Source organism: Scyliorhinus torazame, chromosome 29 (genome assembly GCF_047496885.1).
Source record: "Scyliorhinus torazame isolate Kashiwa2021f chromosome 29, sScyTor2.1, whole genome shotgun sequence".
Taxonomy (NCBI): Eukaryota; Metazoa; Chordata; class Chondrichthyes; order Carcharhiniformes; family Scyliorhinidae; genus Scyliorhinus; species Scyliorhinus torazame.
In genome coordinates, this window is record NC_092735.1 from 23705188 (window position 1) to 23724161 (window position 18974).

General features: G+C 45.5%; 2 protein-coding genes across 2 annotated transcripts; both read left to right on the forward strand.

The window, feature by feature from the left end:
* Positions 1-749: 749 nt before the first annotated feature.
* On the forward strand, positions 750-6022 carry LOC140403743 (ferritin, middle subunit-like). Its single transcript, XM_072491903.1, has 4 exons — positions 750-904; positions 2222-2368; positions 4819-4944; positions 5743-6022. Exons 1-4 carry the CDS (start codon positions 803-805, stop codon positions 5896-5898), a joined length of 531 nt encoding a protein of 176 aa, XP_072348004.1. The 5' UTR covers positions 750-802; the 3' UTR covers positions 5899-6022.
* Positions 6023-10051: 4029 nt separating this feature from the next.
* Positions 10052-14070, forward strand: LOC140403744 (ferritin heavy chain-like). Its single transcript, XM_072491904.1, has 4 exons — positions 10052-10247; positions 11811-11957; positions 12238-12363; positions 13834-14070. The coding sequence occupies exons 1-4, from the start codon at positions 10146-10148 to the stop codon at positions 13987-13989; spliced, it is 531 nt and encodes a 176-aa protein (XP_072348005.1). The 5' UTR covers positions 10052-10145; the 3' UTR covers positions 13990-14070.
* The last annotated feature ends 4904 nt before the right edge of the window (positions 14071-18974 follow it).

An 18974-nucleotide genomic window follows, 5' to 3' on the forward strand; every position in this document is an offset into this window, starting at 1 on the left:
AGTTCAATCAGGTTTATTGAACTAATAGCACAGTTAGCACAGTTCTCTCTGAGTTTGACTCTCTGCTAACTTAAGTGTGGTTACTCCGTCTGACTGAGCCAGACTAGCTCTTAGCCACGTGGAGGTGGAGGTGTGAGATTGTAACAGCACCCTTGACTGACTCTCGAGATATTCATTAGTGGAAGGAGGTGGAGTGTGAGTGATTCGTGTCTTTTATAGTCAGATCCCACCCCTGAGTGTCCTGCCTGCTTATTGGTCATGTCCTGTTCTCTGTGTCCATTAGCTGCTTGTCTGTATATCATTATGTGTGTGTCTGCATATCATGACACTCTCCGAGTACACTGCTTTTCGGGGCCCGTAATATCGGGGAGCTGGTGCCAGTCCCGAGTCCGTGCATCGAAATGGATTCTCCGCCCCGGCGCCAGACATGATTTTGGGGTACGGAGAATCCAGCCCAAGGTTTTAGAGTATATTTTCTTCACACTTCCAGAGTTTGCACTGGTGAAGATCGGCAAAGATCAATCAGCAATTCTACCATGGCTTGTTGTCGATCAAAGCAGCCTCTCTACCATTCTGATTGGCTCCTAGGTCCCTAATCCTATCCTGTCCAATTGGAAATGGCAGCTGTTTTGATTGGTTAACAAGGGTGGTTGGCATGGCATTTCCTGCTTCATAAACGAGAGATGGATCCCAGAGTATAAATTCAAGTCCTTTGGTGATGGCAGTTTAGATGTTTGGTGGCAATCTTAAGTTTGTGATTTGGTACGAACAAGTTAGACTGAAATAAAAAGGCATTTGCAAAATGTACTCCCAGGTTTGTCAAAACTATCACCAGGATTGTGAAGCAGCTGTCAACAAACAGATACACCTGGAGCTCACTGCCTCCTATCTTTATCTTTCTCTGGTGAGTCTTGTCTTTCTGAATTTGGGCTCGGGATCAGACTGGTATTTACTACCCGTGTCCTTAGTTGCTACGACTGAGATGGTTTTCCTGGTTATTTTGGAAGGGGGTTGAGTCAGTTGCATTAGGTTTGAGAATCATAGAATTTACAGTGCAGAAGGAGGCCATTCAGCCCATCGACTCCTACAATGGCTCTTGGAAAGAGCACCCTACTTAAGCTCAAGCCTCCACCCTATTCCTGTAACCCCACCTAACCTTTCTTGGACACTTTAAGGGCAATTTAGCATGGCCAATCCACCTAATGAGCACCTCTTTGGACTGTGGGAGGAAACCGGAGCAGCCGGAGGAAACTCATGCAGACATGGGGAAAACGTGCAGCTCTGCACACAGTGACCCAAGCTGGGAACTGAACCTGGGACCCTGGAGCTGTGAAGCAACTGTGCTATCGTGCTGCCCAGAATCATGTAGACCAGATAAAGACTGCAGTTTTCATTAGTGAGCTTATTTCAGATTCCAGCTTTGTACCCCCAAATTACTTTTTGATCTAAAATGGACTGTTTGAGATTTGAACATGGTGATCTCTGGGTTACCAACCGTGTAAAATTAGTAGAATGGTTTCTAACTGCAATGATTCCTTCCCATCTTCTGGCAGAACTGTGATTACATTTTATAGAATCACTGCAGTGTAGAAGGAGGCCACTTGGCCCATCTCTGACCCTCTGAAAGAGCACCATACCTATCCCAGTAACCCCATCTAACTGTTTTGAACACTTGAGGGGCAATTTAGCACAGCCAATCCACCTCCCCTGCACCTCTTTGGACTGTGGGAGGAAGCCCATGCAGTCATGGGAAGAACATGTGAACTCCACACAGTGACCCAAGGCCAGAATTGAACCTAATGTGAGGCAGCAGTGCTAACTGCTGTACCACCACGCTGCCCAATGATTAGTGAGCCTTTTGAAGTGACTTTTTAAAATTCTGGTATCTATAGCATTGGCAATTCATTCTGTTTCCAATTTTCTTTTTCCAATTTATTCTTGTCAGTTACGGTCAATGTTTCTGGGTAAATGCTCAAATTTAACGTTTTAGAAACTCATGAAGATTGAAGTATTAATGCTCCTTCTCAAGTTGCATCTTCTGCAAAGTTTCTTCCCAGTTATCTTCACAATTGGACCTGAAGATTTTGGGATACAGACCATTTAAAGTACGCTTGTGTTGAATAGTCGGTTTGGTTAGAAAGCTGGAAGAGGATTTCTAATTTTTGAGGGCTAGAATTGGGCTTGAGGTGTGGTTAATGTAATTTGGGTTGTTCCCTTTCAGACGTCTTTCTTTGACCGGGACGATGTCGCCCTCAACAACTTCTCCCAGTTCTTCAAACATCAGTCCCAGGAGAAGCAGGAACATGCGGAGAAGCTGATGAAATTCCAAAATCAACGTGGAGGCCGGATCCTCCTACAGGATGTGAAGGTTGGATTTGAGGAGAAATGGTGGCTTCAATTGATTAGACTACAGGGGCATGAGGGAGGAACTGCCAAAAATCGGCTGGGAGCAGAGCCTAGTGGGAAAGACAGTAGAACAGCAATGGCAGGAGTTTCTGGGAGTAATTGAGGACACAGTACAGAGGTTCATCCCAAAGAAAAGAAAGGTTATCAGAGAGGGGGTTAGGCAGCCATGGCTAACAAAGGAAGTCAGGGAATGCATCAAAGCAAAAGAGAGAACCTATTATGTGGCAAAGAGTAGTGGGAAGTCAGAAGATTGGGAAGGCTACAAAAACAAACCGAGGATAACAAAGAGAGAAATAAGGAAGGAGAGGATCAAATATGAAGGTAGGCTAGCCAGTAACATTAGGAATGATAGTGAAAGTTTCTTTAAATACATTAAAAACAAACGGGAGGCAAACGTAGACATTGGGCCGATCCAAAATTACACTGGTAATCTAGTGATGGGAGACCAGGAAATAGCTGAGGCACTAAATAAGTACTTTGCGTCAGTCTTCACAGTAGAAGACATGAGTAATATCCCAACAATTCAGGAGAGTTGGGGGGCAGAGTTGAATATGGTAGCCATCACAAAGGAGAACGTGCTAAAGAAACTAGAGGTCTAAAAATTGATAAATCTCCGGGCCCAGATGGGCTACATCCTAGAGTTCTAAGGAGATAGCTGAAGAAATAGTGGAGACGTTAGTTATGAACTTTCAAAAGTCACTGGAGTCAGGGAAAGTCCCAGAGGATTGGAAAATCGCTGTTGTAACCCCCCTGTTCAAGAAGGGAACAAGAAAAAAGATGGAAAATTATAGGCCAATTAGCCTAACCTCTGTTGTTGGCAAGATTCTAGAATCCATCGTTAAGGATGAGATTTCTAAATTCTTGGAAGTGCAGGGTCGGATTAGGACAAGTCAGCATGAATTTAGTAAGGGGAGGTCGTGCCTGACAAACCTGTTAGAGTTCTTTGAAGAGATAACAAATAGGTTAGACCAAGGAGAGCCAATGGATGTTATCTATCTTGACTTCCAAAAGGCCTTTGATAAGGTGCCTCACGGGAAACTGCTGAGTAAAATAAGGGCCCATGGTATTCGAGGTAAGGTACTAACATGGATTGATGACTGGCTGTCAGGCAGAATGCAGAGAGTTGGGATAAAAGGTTATTTTTCGGAATGGCAACCGGTGACGAGTGGTGTCCTGCAGGGTTGTGTTGGGGCCACAGCTGTTCTCTTTATATATTAACGATCTAGATGATGGGACTGGGGGCATTCTGGCTAAGTTTGCTGATGATACAAAGATAGGTGGTGGGCAGGTAGTATTGAGGTGGGGCGGCTGCAGAAAGATTTAGACAGTTTAAGAGAGTGGTCCAAGAAATGGCTGATGAAATTCAACGTGGGCAAGTGCGAGGTCTTGCACTTTGGAAAAAAGAATAGAGGCATGGACTATTTTCTAAACGGTGACAAAATTCATAATGCTGAAGTGCAAAGGGACTTGGGAGTCCTAGTCCAGGATTCTCGAAAGGTAAACTTGCAGGTTGAGTCCGTAATTAAGAAAGCAAATGCAATGTTGTCTTTCATCTCAAGAGGCTTGGAATATAAAAGCAGGGATGTACTTCTGAAGCTTTATAAAGCACTAGTTAGGCCCCATTTAGAAGACTGAACAATTTTGGGCCCCACACCTCAGGAAGGACATACTGGCACTGGAGCGGGTCCAGCGGAGATTCTCACGGATGATCCCAGGAATGGTAGGCCTAACTTGCGATGAATGTCTGAGGATCCTGGGATTATATTCATTGGAGTTTAGGAGGTTGAGGGGAAATCTAATAGAAACTTACAAGATAATGAATGACTTGGATAGGGTGGACGTAGGGAAGTTGTTTCCATTAGCAGGGGAGACTAGGACCTGGGGGCACAGCCTTAGAATAAAAGGGAGTCACTTTAGAACAGAGATGAGGAGAAATTTCTTCAGCCAGAGAGTGGTGGGTCTGTGGAATTCATTGCGCCACAGAGGGCGGTGGAGGCCGGGACGTTGAGTGTCTTTAAGACAGAAGTTGATAAATTCTTGATTTCTCGAGGAATTAAGGACTATGGAGAGAGAGCGGGTAAATGGAGTTGAGATCAGCCATAATTGAATGGTGGAGGGGACTCGATGGGCCGAATGGCCTTGCGTCCGCTCCTGTCTTATGGTCTTAGGATGATCAAAATAAAGGGGAGGGCGAAGTTATTTTGAAGTTATTACCTATCCTGCTCTCTCTATATGGCTAACTGTTAATGTTTCAATCTTGTTGTGTGGTGGCTGAGCTCTATGTATTCTGATGCACAAGGAAATTTGACTTTTTGTCCCGTTGCATTGCACCAAATGGGGAAGGTGTTGATCTGATCCTGAACTCTGGCAGAGGGCACCCTGAAATAACAGACCTGTCTTTCTCCATTGTAGAAACCAGAGAGGGATGAGTGGGGCAACAGTCTCCAGGCAATGCAGGTTGCCCTGGATCTGGAGAAGAATGTGAACCAGAGTTTGCTGGATCTTCACCAACTCGCCACCAGCCAGACTGACCCTCATGTAAGCTTCACTTCATCGTAATTCTGATCACTGCTGAACTTTGCTGTATTGGACAATGAAATGATGTGACCAGTTGGAGACCCAACACAGCATTTTCTTGAATTCCCAAATCCAGTGTAGCTGTGGGCATGAATTGAAATGAGCAACATTCCAAACCACAATTGGCTAAAGCTGGATTTAAAAAAAAAAAACTTACTTACTTTATTCGTGGCCCTATTGGCAGTACACTCTTGTCAGTGATCCAGATTGGAGCACTAAGCTGACTGTTTGATGCACTAAGCGTCAAGAACCACAAAGACATGTGAGACTTTAACCAAGGCTTTAATACACTACATAGGAAGCTTACCCGACACAGACGCCCCCAAACAAAATGGGTCCGGTCTCAGAAGCGGGGTCTTATACCTAACTCCCAGGGGAGTGGCCAAGGCGGAGCTCTCCGTGGCCAGGTCAGGTTACATACAGGTGACCGAACCTCTACAGAGCTACAGTACAATACACAGGATTACAGGGCCACGTTACACACAACTATTATATAACTATGTACAATGCTAGGGAAGTACAGTGGTGTATCACCACACTGTTCAATGCAGGGGCCTTCATCTCTCCAATTCTCAGTCCCACTGTGGGATCTTGCTGTGCATATGAGCAACTGCATGTCCTAAATCATAAGTACTTTCAGCCATTTAAAGGTGCTTTCATGGTAAATTGCAGCATGTCCTGCCTTTTCCGTCCCAAACAGAAGTTTCAGCAAAAGGTATTTTAGTTGCGGCAAATATTTTCCTCTATTTCTTTCTCCAGCTGTGTGACTTTCTGGAGACTCACTATTTGGACGAGCAGGTCAAGGCCATCAAGAGACTTGGCGACGACATCACCAACCTGAAGCGGCTGGGAGCTCCTGAGAATGGGATGGGAGAGTACCTGTTTGACAAGCTCTCGCTGGAGGACAGCAGTTAGTGTCAAGTGTTTGATTGCAGATGACCTTGCTGGTGTGTGATGTCCATTTCCAACTACAGGTGGACCATATGGCCTTCTCTAGGAAGGAAAAGTGAATTGAAATAAAATTTTAAAAATTCCCTGATCTTGCCTATTGTCCTTCATTCAGACTTGCTTTGGGTATATCTTGGAGTTTTGGCTTGGAAGATACATTGCTGCTGACTGACTTGCATGATTATTTGTGGATTTTTGATGACCCTTGTTGTTCCCCACCCCTTCAGATTATGGATAGGTAGAGAACAAGACTTCTCCTGTCCCTCTTTGACCTCAGCTGAAATCCTCCACCACAAGAATCTGGGGCTCTTGTGCCGCATAGAATGGAGGAATGTGGTTGATGCCACATGGAGAACACTTCTCTGTCCACAAGACTTGGGTTTAGTCTTTATTGTAGCACCAACCTCCCCCTTTAATGGATTTGTTGCTTTTCCGAGCACACAGCTTGTTCCCTAGGTGTATGATTACAATTATGGACACGTGGGTTTTTAACACAAAACACTGTTTATTCCATGAACTCAACTTACATCTCAAATAAACATTGGATCTCTTAACACCCCTTACTTCAAAGATAACTCAGAAAATATTGCAACAGTAAATAATTCCTTTAAAATGTTCCTTCAAACTTCCAAGAGACTGCACACCTTTAAACAGAATCACATCAGGTTAAAGGCTTTACTATTATGAGTTTAAATCACCCAAATGAGCCAGAGAGTTTTTCATGGCAGAGAGCACAGCAGATCCAGCTCACTGCAAACACACACTCGCAAGCTCTTTTCAAACTGCAGCTCTCTGGAAACACAGACACACACACAAGCTGCTTTTCCAAACTGAAACTTCCAAAATGGCTGACCTGAACTCAGCCACACCCACTCTGACATCACTGTTTTCTTAAGGTACATTGCTTAAACATCCATGTCTTAAAGGTACTCTCACGTGACAGGATTAAGACCCACACAGACACTGAGAATGTGCAAACTCGACACAGTGACCCAGGACCAGGATCAAACCTGTGACCTAGGTGCTGTGCGGCAGCAATACTAACGACTGTGCTGCTCCATCTAATTTCTTCAATTTACACAACGGCTGGCCTCAAACTCCTTTATGGGGTAGCGAATTCCACCCATTCACCACTCTGGTTGAAGAACATTCTCCACACCTCAATTCTAAAAGCTTTGCCCCTTATTCTCAAACTATGAACCTTAGTTCTGAACACCTCCCCCACCCCCTCTCATCATTGGCAACAGTCTTTCTGAATCTACCCCGTCTTAAAAAGGTTCTTGAGATCCCTCTCCATAAATATAAATCTTCCCAGCATCCCAAGAATCAGCCTGGTAAACTTTCGCTGCATTCCCTCCCTAGATAGAACATCCTTCCTCAGATAAGGACACCAGAACTGCACACAATACACCAGGTATGGCCTTACCAATGCCCTCTACAATTGCAGTAAAACAGCCCTATTCCTATGCTCAAATCTTCTCACGATAAAGGCCAACATACCATTTACCTTCTTTACTGCCTGCTGTACCTGCGTGCTTGCTTTGTGACTGATGCACGAGGACACAAGGGTCTCGCTGAGTATCCACCTCTCACTTTACACCCATTCAAATAATAAATTGCCTTCATATTTTTGCCACTGAAGCAGCTAACCTCCCATTTATTCACATTAAACTGCATCTGCCATGCATATGCCCACTCACTCAGCCTGTCCAAATCCCGCTGAAGCACCTCTGCATCCTCCTCACAGCTCACCCTCCCATTCAATTTTGTATCATCTGCAAATTTGGAATTAATACATCTAATGCAGTTGGGGTCCTAGCACAGATCCCTGTGGTACCCCACTAGTCTGCCTGTCAATCAGAAAAAGACCCATTTATTCCAACATTTTGCTTCCTGTTTGCTAACCAGCTTTCTATCATCTCCAGACACTACCTGCAATCCCATGCGTTTTAACTTTATATAGTAAGACATTGTCGAAAGCCTTCTGAAAGTCTAAATAAACCACATCCACTGGTTCTGCCTGGTCAACTCTACTAGTTACGTCTTCAAAGAATTCTAGTAGATTTGTTTAGTTCCCCACGGAAGGTTGAGAGGAAGGGATTTCCAGAAAGTGCACATTTTAAACAAAGTTGAAGTTAATCATTATTTGGACCAAAATGCAAAATGATCTGGCTAAGTTCCTGTACATGTCACAATCATCCTGAATTCGCCACAAAGCCATCCCTCTACAGTCCCTCTGCCAACAACATAGTTATAGAGCTTTATAACTCAAAAAGAGGCCCTTTGGTCCATCACCTCTGTACTGGCCATCAAGTACCTATCCACTCTACTCCCATTCTTCAGCACTTTGCTTGTAACCTTGCACGCTATGATGCGTGTCGAAAAACTCAAATGTTGAGGGTTTCTGCCTCCACCACCCTTTCAGACAGTGAGATCCAGATTCCCACCACGGTGAGAGCTTTTCCTTTAATCTACGGCCCCTGGTTATTGATCCTTCTACTAAGGGGAAAAGTTTGTTCCTATCTATATTCCTCCATTTTACAACTCAATGTTGCCTTCTCTGCTCTAAGGAAAACAATCCCGGCCTCCCTTGGTAGTTGAAACTATTTCAGCCAGGCAATATCCTGGTGAATCTCCTCTGCACCCTCTCTAGTGCAATCACATCCTTCCTGTAGTGTGGTGACCAGAACAGCGCACAGTACTCTAGCTGTGCCCCAACGAGTGTTTTACGCAGCTCCATCATAACCTCCTTGCTCTTATATTCTATAACTCGGCTAATAAAGGCAAGTATCCCGCATGCCTTCTTAACCATCTTATCTACCTGTCCCGCTGCCTTCAGAGATCTTTGGAAATGCACCCCAAGGTCCCTCTGGTCCTCTCTACTTCCCAGTGTCCTACCGTTCATTGTGTATTCTTTGCCTTGTTCGTCCTCCCAAAATGCATCACCTCGCACATTTCAGGGTGAAATTCCGTGCTGTTGTTGAGCTGTAATGAGTTAGCAGGTTAAGGAAATGCTATCGGAGAGTGAGTTGTTGGGCATCTTGTGGACAGTACGCACTTCTGCCTCGGTGGACAAAAAGAACCTTTAAACCACTTGATGTTTATCCCCTAACAAAATCCACTTATGTTCACCAGTTCCTGCCTTTATTAAAGTACCAAATGAACATGTTCTAGTATTGTCCGGTAAAAGATCCAATTTGTAAAACAACTATTGCCCAAAGATAACTTTCTCCCACAAATCCAACTGTCAAACCTTTGACCCTACACTATAGCTGAATGATTATCTTCAATCCTTGAGTGCCACACAGGCCACTATTGAAGGCTGTTTCAGTTTGTCTTTTTAAAACCATCAACTGTGGGGTAGGAGGAGCTTGGGTGGAGGGTGATTCTTGACGTGGGCCTGGTGGCTGATTTCTTTGCTGTACTTTTTATGTAAACAATACCAGAAAATACCTCGGCCGAAACATTTTTGAGAGCAGATAGTTGTTATTGTGACAATTAATAACCATATGGAGATAACAGAATGGCAGCCACACAATATGCATCCAGTAAGTGGAAATTAGACATAGAGGCTTAAGGCCTGCCATGTATCTGGAGTTTTCAGCACTGGTTTCAAACTGGGCTTCCTGTGATCAGCATGGGTCCACAATGTCATCATCCGTCAGTTTACCATCAGATCCTGAAGTTGGATGCCTCACAGCACTTTGCTTTGTAAACTAATAGAAAAAGGTTTTCTGCGAACAATTTTCATCGTACGTGAGGCGGGAATATCCCTCAAAATTAACAAGCTGAAGTCACTCTGTGATCAAGTTTGTCTTAATATCTCCACTCAAAGGTCAAAATGTGCTTTTCCGAGTGTTGGAAATTTCAGATGGAGACTGAGGTCAAAGATCAATCAGTATTTCTATCATGGTTGAGTTTCCATTCACATGAGCCTCTCTTTGAACATTCTGATTGGTTCCTGGCTCCCAAATCATCTCCTGCGCTGATTGGAATCCACATTGGATAAGGCAGCTGATTGATTGGTCAACAAGAGTGATTGGCCATCGTTGATGATGTCACTTCCTGCTCAATTAAATCACTTTGCTGCCTGGAGTATAAATCCAAGTTCTTTGGCAGGGGGATTTAGTTATAGTTAGTGTTGATCTTGAAGTTGGGATAGGACGTTTGTGTTTTGCTGGTTGTTAGCTCAAAGAATAATCCCCAGCCATAAAATGGATTCCCAAGTTTGTCAAAACTATCACCAGGATTGTGAAGCAGCTGTCAACAAGCAGATTAACCTGGAGCTCACTGCCTCCTACCTTTATCTTTCTTTGGTGAGTTTTCTCTTTATGGATTTTAAAATGAAGTCTATTATGTTCAAATAAATTCTTCCCCTGTTTTCAACCTAACTTGACTTAGTACCTGTTTTATTTGAGTTATGTTGCTGCTATAATTAAATGTCCATCTAACCTAATTATTGGTAGTAATACTACTGCAAGGGTGGGGCTGAGTACTTGTGGTGAACCACTGTAATAGGAGATGTAAGGTAGGACCTGCACTACATGTTCACCGGTAGCTCCTGCTGGCTGGCTCCGCCCAGGGAGAACTGTATAAATATGTATGACCTCCAGTGCCCTGCCATTTCACCAGCTGCAGCAGGAGGCCACACATCTGACTGTAATAAAGCCACAGTTGTACCAAACTTTAGTCTTTGTGCAATTGAATGTGCATCAGTACTGTTGCCCAATCTCCACTGGTATATGAAATACTTGCCAGTGTGATATACAAGAGAGCAAAATGTGTTCTTAATGAATAAGAGTTTGATGATTAAATCTCTGACTGGGATTTGCTGCTGACCCCTGTCTCAACTCAATGGAATTATTGACTATTTCAGATGCGAGTTGAGTCAACAGCAATGGGTGGGGGTGGGGGGGGTGGTGGTGGGGGGGGGGGGGGGGTGTGGTGGTGGGGGGGGGGTGGGGGGGGTGGTGGTGGTGGGGGGGGGTGGTGGTGGGGGGGGGTGGTGGTGGGGGGGGGGGGGGGGGGTGGTGGTGGGGGTGGGGGGGGGTGGTGGTGGTGGGGGGGGGTGGTGGTGGGGGGGGGGTGGTGGTGGGGGGGGGGGGGGGGGGGGTGGTGGTGGTGGTGGGGGGGGGGGGGGGGGGGGGTGGATGGAGTCACCTGTAGGCCACACTGGATATAGACAGCAACTTTCATTCTTGAACCAGTTGGGTTTTCTATAATTCTAGGGCAGCACGGTAGCATTGTGGATAGCACAATTGCTTCACAGCTCCAGGGTCCCAGGTTTGATTCCAGCTTGGGTCACAGTCTGTGCGGAGTCTGCACATTTTCCTCGTGTGTGCATGGGTTTCCTCTGGGTGCTCTGGTTTCCTCCCACAGTCCAAACATGTGCAGGTTAGGTGGATTGGCCATGAAAAATTGCCCTTGGTGTCCAAAAATTGCCCTTCGTGTTGGGTGGGGTTACTGAGTGATGGGGATAGGGTGGAGGTGTTGACCTTGGGTAGGGTGCTCTTTCCAAGAGCTGGTGCAGACTTGATGGGCCGAATGGCCTCCTGCACTGTAAATTCTATGATTTATGAATTGGACAGTTTCATGGGTCACTTTTATCTGACACCAGCTTTACTTCCAGATGTTCAGACTGCCTGAGAATTGAACATTGTTCTCTAGGTGACTTTTCTTGTCCTCAAAATTGTAATTTCAAATATTCTGCTATTGAATGGTCCCAATTCTCTAACCTGTTCAATATACCTGAAGGTAGAGAAAGGTAACTTCATATTGAAGAGTCTGTTTGATTTAGAGCTGGAAGAGGATTTGTACTTTGAGGACCAGAGTTGGGCTGAGTGGTGTGGTTACATGAAATTTGGTGTCTTCTCTTCCAGATGTCCTTCTTTGACCGGGACGATGTCGCTCTCAGCAATTTCTCCCAGTTCTTCAAACATCAGTCCCAGGAGAAGCAGGAACATGCGGAGAAGCTGATGAAATTCCAGAATCAACGTGGAGGCCGCATCCTCCTACAGGATGTGAAGGTTGGAGTGGGGGAAGGGAGGAATGGCTGCTTAATGATCTGGCTTCAATCTCATTGACAGGATTTTAGTTTCTTAGTTTCTTGATGTCTTTATCCAGAACAGAACCACTTCAGTGTGGGGCTGAGCTGTAGCAGAAATGCACCTTTGCACACAAGGGTTTTGAATTCTGTTCTGTAATCCAGCACAAGTGTTGACATGTTCCTGAAACCTTTCCTTCAGAGGGTGTAAATGATGGGATACAAGCACCCTGAAATAACTGACCTGTCTTTCTCCATTGTAGAAACCAGAGAGGGATGAGTGGGGCAACAGTCTCCAGGCAATGCAGGTTGCCCTGGATCTGGAGAAGAATGTGAACCAGAGTTTGCTGGATCTTCACCAACTTGCCACCACCCAGACTGACCCTCATGTAAGTTTCATTTCTTCATAATTCTGATCACTGGTCGACCTTGTATTGTTTCATTGCCTTTGACAGGATCAACCCATGTTACTGGTTTGGCCTGTACAAGAGTCGGCAGGTCATGTTACAGTTGTATAGGACTTTGGTTAGGCCACATTTGGAATACTGCATGTAGTTCTGGTTGCCACATTACCAGAAGGATGTGGATGCTTTAGAGAGGGTACAGAGGAGGTTCACCAGGATGTTGCCTGGTATGGAGGGTGCTGGCTATGAAGCAAGGTTGAGCAGATAAGGATTGTTTTTCGTTGGCAAGACAGAGGTTGAGGGGGGACCTGATAGAGGTCTACAAAATTGAGGTATGGACAGGGTGGATAGCAACAAGCTTTTTCCAAGAGTGGGGGTGTCAACTACAAGGGGTCACTATTTCAAGGTGAGAGGGGGAAAGTTTAAGGGAGATGTGCATGGAAAGTTTTTTACGCAGAGGGTGGTGGGTGCCTGGAATGCTTTGCCAGCGGAGGTGGTCGAGGTGGGCACAATAGCATTTAAGATGCATCTGGACAGATATATGAACGGGCAGGAAACAGAGGGAAGTAGATGCTTGGAAAATAGAAGACCGGTTTAAATAAAGGATATGGATCGGTGCAGGCTGGGAGGGCCGAAGGGTCTGTTCCTGTGCTGTAATGTTCTTTGTTCTTTGTAACCCCACATTCGGGCCTAGATGTGAAGTGAAAACAGTACTTAAAATCTGGATGAAATAACAACTTTCATTTCTTACTTCAGCGGATCCTGAGGCACTATTCAGTCATTTATTGGGATCTTGCTCTGCACCTGATGTCGCATTACCTGGATTGGATGAGACACAACAAAATTCCTGTCCTGTTTGTAAAACATTCCTGACCTGCCTATATCTCCAGCATACTTCAAAATAAGAGTAAACAACCTCGTTGCATCTATCATGTCAAACCCCCTGATCTCTCAATAAGGTCACGTAATCTTCAAAATTGCACCGCCTGAAGAAAATTCTTCCATGCCTAGGTTCAACCCTGTGGACTGCCTCCATTGCCAGTATATCTTTACTTGGATAATGGGACTGAGTATTCTACTGCCTTGTATAGTTTTAGCAGGACTTTCCATTCCCTTTGAAATAAGTCAACATTCCATTTGTCTTCCCAATTATCTGTTGAACTTGCATGCTAGCTGGTGATTTTTTTATTCATTATGACCCCCAAATACCTCTGCCTCCAAATACCTCTGCTGCAATGTTCTGTAGTCTTTCTCCATTTAAATACACTGCTCCTTTGCCCTTCCTTCCTTCTGCCCAGTTTTTGCCCACTCACTTAACCTGCCTAAATCCTGCTGCTGTAGACTCATCTTCACCACTGCCTTCAGGCAATCTCCCTCAGGGAACAATGGGTGTGAAGAGAATTGGTTGCAGAGGAACTGATCGTCCTGTTTTTGACACTCTCCTTTCTTCTCCAGCTGTGTGACTTTCTGGAGACTCACTATTTGGACGAGCAGGTCAAGGCCATCAAGAGACTTGGCGACTACATCACCAACCTGAAGCGGCTGGGAGCTCCTGAGACTGGGATGGGAGAGTACCTGTTTGACAAGCTCTCTCTCGAGGACAGCAGTTAGTGTCACATCCAGGATTTGAGAAAGGACTTGCAGCAAAGAGTTGTTGCCCTACAATTAAATTAATAAAAAATCTTTCACTGATCTTGTCTATTGCCCATCATTCAATACTTCTCTCTTTAATGGGACATCTTCAGTGCTCAATTGCTTGACAGTTGTCAGGTACATTACTGACTTAATAGTGATTAGACTGTGGATCGTCCTCTTTCCTTCAGCTCTACTTTGTCCAGGCCTCTACTTGTGTGGTAACGTATCTGGATCTTACAATGACCCAGAGCTGAAGCCATCTGCAACAATGTCAGTTTTAAAGTTTTCCAATAAGAGGTAATTTGGCGTGGTCCATCCAACCACCCTGCATGTCTTTGGGTTGTGGGGGGGTGAGACCCACAGAGGGAGAATTGTGTGAATGCCACGTGGACAGTGACCTGGGGCTGGGTTCAAACCTGGGTCCTCAGTGCCCTGAGGCAACAGTGCAAACCACTGTGCTGCCATACAGCAGTCAGCATTTAGGCAACTGCAGTCAGGATGGTGCAAAGGTTTGGTGACGATAATCAGTGTATTCACAGCTGATGCTCGATGGGGAGCAGATATGTATGCAAAAAATATATTCAGCATTTTTAGGGGAAAGGCAGAGCAAGTTCTTTCTTCGAATTACCATGTCATATCCCTCAATTGGTTCCATTGCTTTTCTGCCTTGGGTTTGAAACATACAGCTCCACTGTTGGGCTTCAGGTCAAACATGGTCAAGGAAACCTCCTGCTGATTACCATGTACTGTCAGGTGATGAATCAGTACTCCATATTGAACACCACTTGGAGGAAACCCTGAGGGTGGCAAGGCTGTAGAATGTACTGTGGGTGAGGACTTCAATGTCCATCACCAAGACTGGGCCTGTAGCACCACTACTGACTGAGTCCCAAAGGACCTAAATGCTTGACTGCGTGTACGACAGGGAGCCAACAAGAAGGAAAAACACATTAGACCTCCTCACCAACCTGTCTGCCACAGATACATTGGTCCACGGCAGTATTGGTAGGGTCCTTGTGGAGATCAAGTATGGTCTTCACATTGAGCATACCCTCCATCGTGTTGTGTGGCACGATCACCGTGCTAAATGGGATGAAATCAGCACAGATGTAGAAACTCGAGGCTGGGTTCCAAGAGGCTCTGTGGGCCATCAGCAACAGCAGAATTGTACTCAGCCACAATCTGTGACCTTGTGGCCTGGCATATCCCCCACTCCACCATTGCCACCAATCCACGGGATCAACTCTGGTTCAATGAAGTGTGCAGAAAGGCATGCCAGGAGCAGTGCCAGGCACACCGAAAAATACAACACAGGACTACTTGCCTGCCCAGAAGCAGCAAGTGACGGAGCTAAGCAATCCCACAACCAATGGATCAGATCGAAGCTCTGCAGTCCTGTCACACCCAGCCGTGAATGGTGGTGGACAATTAAACAACTCACTGGAGGAGGAGGCTGCACAAATAACTCCATCCTCAATGATGGAGGTGCCCAGCACATCTGTGCAAAAGACAAGACTGAAGCATTCATAATAGTCTTCAGCTAAAAATGTCGAGTGGATGACCCATCCCAATCTCCTCCGGAGGTCCCCAGCATCAAAGATATCAGTCTTCAGCAATTAGATCGCTCTACATGATATCAAGGAATGGTTGAAAGCACTGGATACTGCAAAAGCTATGGGCCCTGACAATATTCCAGCAATAGTACTGAAGACTTGTGCTCCAGAACTTGCCGCGCCCCTAGCCAAGCTGTTCCAGTACCGCTACAACACTGGCATGTACCCGGCAATGTGGAAAATTGCCCAGTTGTGTCCTCTTATCAAAAAGCAAGACGAATCCAACCTGGACTATTACAATCCTATCAATCTGCTCTCAATCATCAGTAAAGTGATGAAAGGAGTTATCAACAGTGCTATCAAGCGCCACTTACTCAGCAATAACCTACTCACTGATGCTCAGTTTAGGTTCTGCCATGAGTCACTGAGCTCCTGACCTCATTACAGCCTTGACTCAAACGTGGATAAAGAGCTGAACTCCAGAGGTGAGGTGAGAGTGACTGCCCTTGACATCAAAGCAGCATTTGACCGAGTATGGCATTAAAGAGCCCTAGCTAAACTGGAGTCAATGATGTTGCTAATTGTGTTTCTCTTAATTTGGTTCTGAAGTTGGCGGCCAATGTGGTCGCCTCCCTTAATTCTAATTACGTTTTGCTCTTGAGTCGCCAGGTATCTTTCGATACCGCCACAAGGTTCAAAACCGAATGCTGATCAAAGACTCGATACACCAGTTAGTAAGTTCCAACTCAATGCTCATTTATTTACACACAGTCAAATATACTCATGCATAAAACTCTACAAACTAAACTATCACTACCGCTAAAGCCTATACTTAGCTTCAGGCGCCCACTCAGTCAGAGGAACAATGGCCGTTGTTCGGTTCGGAGGCTGCTGGGGTTGAACTGGTACGGAATAACAGCTGGGAGCGTCTGTCTCGTAGCGTGCGTTGATCTTGGACGTACTTGTTCTGGTGCAGCTTTGGCAGGTCTCTCCTCGGTGAGAGCCGGAGCCAAGAGAGCGATTCTCTCTTGGGGGATTCCTTCTTATACCCAAAGGGGGCTTTGCGCGCTTTTGGGCGGGCATTGAACTTGGCCCCAATTAATTGGGCCGTTTCTCAATCGTTCCTATCGATTTCCTCCAATAAAGGGGTGGGTCCCCTGATGGCTGGGCGTGTCCTAGGTGGCCGTTGGCCTGCTTTGTTCTAGTCTCCTCTGGCGCCGGGGTGTCTGCCTTGGTATTGTTTACTTCATTGTTACTCATCTTGTATGCCTCAATTAAGTCACCTCTTAACCTTCTTGTCTCTAACGAAAACAGCCTCATGTCCCTCAGCCTTTCCTCATAAGATCTTCCCTCCATACCAGGCAACATTTTGGTAAATCTCCTCTGCACCCTTTCCAATGCTTCCACATCCTTCCTATAATGCGGCGACCAGAATTGCACGCAATACTCCAAATGCGGCCGCACCAGAGTTTTGTACAACTGCAACATGACCTCATGGCTCCGAAACTCAATCCCTCTACCAATAAAAGCTAACACACCGTAAGCCTTCTTAACAACCTTCTCAACTTGAGTGGCAACTTTCAGGGATCTATGTACATGGACACCGAGATCTCTCTGCTCATCCACACTGCCAAGAATCTTACCATTAGCCCAGTACTCTGTCTTCCTGTTATTCCTTCCAAAATGAATCACCTCACACTTTTCTGCATTAAACTCCATTTGCCACCTCTCAGCCCAGCGCTCCATTTTCCATGCAATCTTTACAAAGTGTCCATTTTGTAATCGGGAAGTGGCCATCCCAGATGGCTACAATGAGAATCAGGGGGGAAACTCTCCGCTGGTTGGAGTCATACTTGGCACAAAGGATGATGGGTTCCGTTAGCTTCCGAAACCCAGCCAATTTCAACTGCTTCATCAATGATCTTCCTTCGAACATCAGGTCAGAGGTGGGGATGTTTGCTGATGATTGCACAATGGTTAGCACATTCACAATCATTTCAAGCTCCTCAGACCCTGAAGCGGTCCATGTACAACTACAGCAAGACCTGGACAATGTCCAGGCTTGGGCTGACAAGTGGCAAGTAACATTCGCGCCACACAAGTGCCAGGCAATGACCATCTCCAAAAGAGATAATCAAACCATCGCTCCTTGACATTCAGTGGCACATCCCCCACAATTCCCCACTGTCAACATCCTGGGGGTTTCCATTGACCAGAAACTGAACTGGACCAGCCATATAAATACTGTGGCTACAAGAGCAGGTCAGAGGCTAGAAATCCTGTGGTGAGTAACTCACTTCCTGACACCCCTTCCACAAACATTCAACCCACCACCACCGACACAGTGGCAGCCGTGTGTACCATCTACAAGAAGCACTGCAGGAACACACCAATGTTCCTTAGGCAGCACCTTCCAAACCGACGGCCGCTACCATCTAGAAAAACAAGGGCAGCAGATACCTGGGAACCCCACCACTTGGAGGCTCCCCTCCAACTCACTCGCCACCCAGACTTGGAAATATCTCGGTCGTTCCTTCACTGTCACTGGGTCAAAATCAGCGAATCCTTCCCTGTACACACTGTTGTACTGCGCCACATGGACTGCAGTGACTCAAGGCAGCTCACTACAACCTTTTCAAGGACAATTAGGCATGGTCAACAAATAAACAAGCTCACATCCCTTAAAAGTGCATTAAATAAAGAAATTCACCTTGAAGTTGATGACCTTTGCTCAATAAACAGCTGATGTGCATCTCAATCCATCTTGGGGAAAGCGATCTGGCTGTAGGAATACATTGGGGGCCTGTCCCTTTGTGACTCCCTGCTATTTAACTATTCCACCCACCCACTACCCCACCTTGTGTACAGGGCGAGGCGTTTTCAGAACCTCAAAATGTATCATGGTGTTCCACCAACCTCCCCTTTTAATGCTATTGTTGCTTTTCCGAGCACACGGCTTGTTCTCCAGGTGTGATATTATAATTATCGACACGTGGGTTTTTAAACACAAAGCAATGTTTATCCATGAACTCAACTTAACCTCTTAAATAAACATTGGATCTCTTAACACTCCTTACTTCAAAGATAACCCTGAAAATATTACAACACTAAATAATCCTTCAGTTATCCCTTTCAACATCCATGGGACTTAACACCTTTAAACAGAAACATATCAGGTTAAAGGCTTTACTATTATGAGTTTAAATCACCCAAATGATCCAGAGATAGTCTTTCATGGCAGAGATCACAGCAGATCCAGCTCACTGCAAACACAGACACACACCAAGCTGTTTTTCAAACTGAAACTTCAAAATGGCTGAACTGAGCTCACTCCACCCACTCTCTGACATCACTGTTTTCTTAAAGGTACATTGCTTAAACATCCATTTCTTAAAGGTACTCTCACAT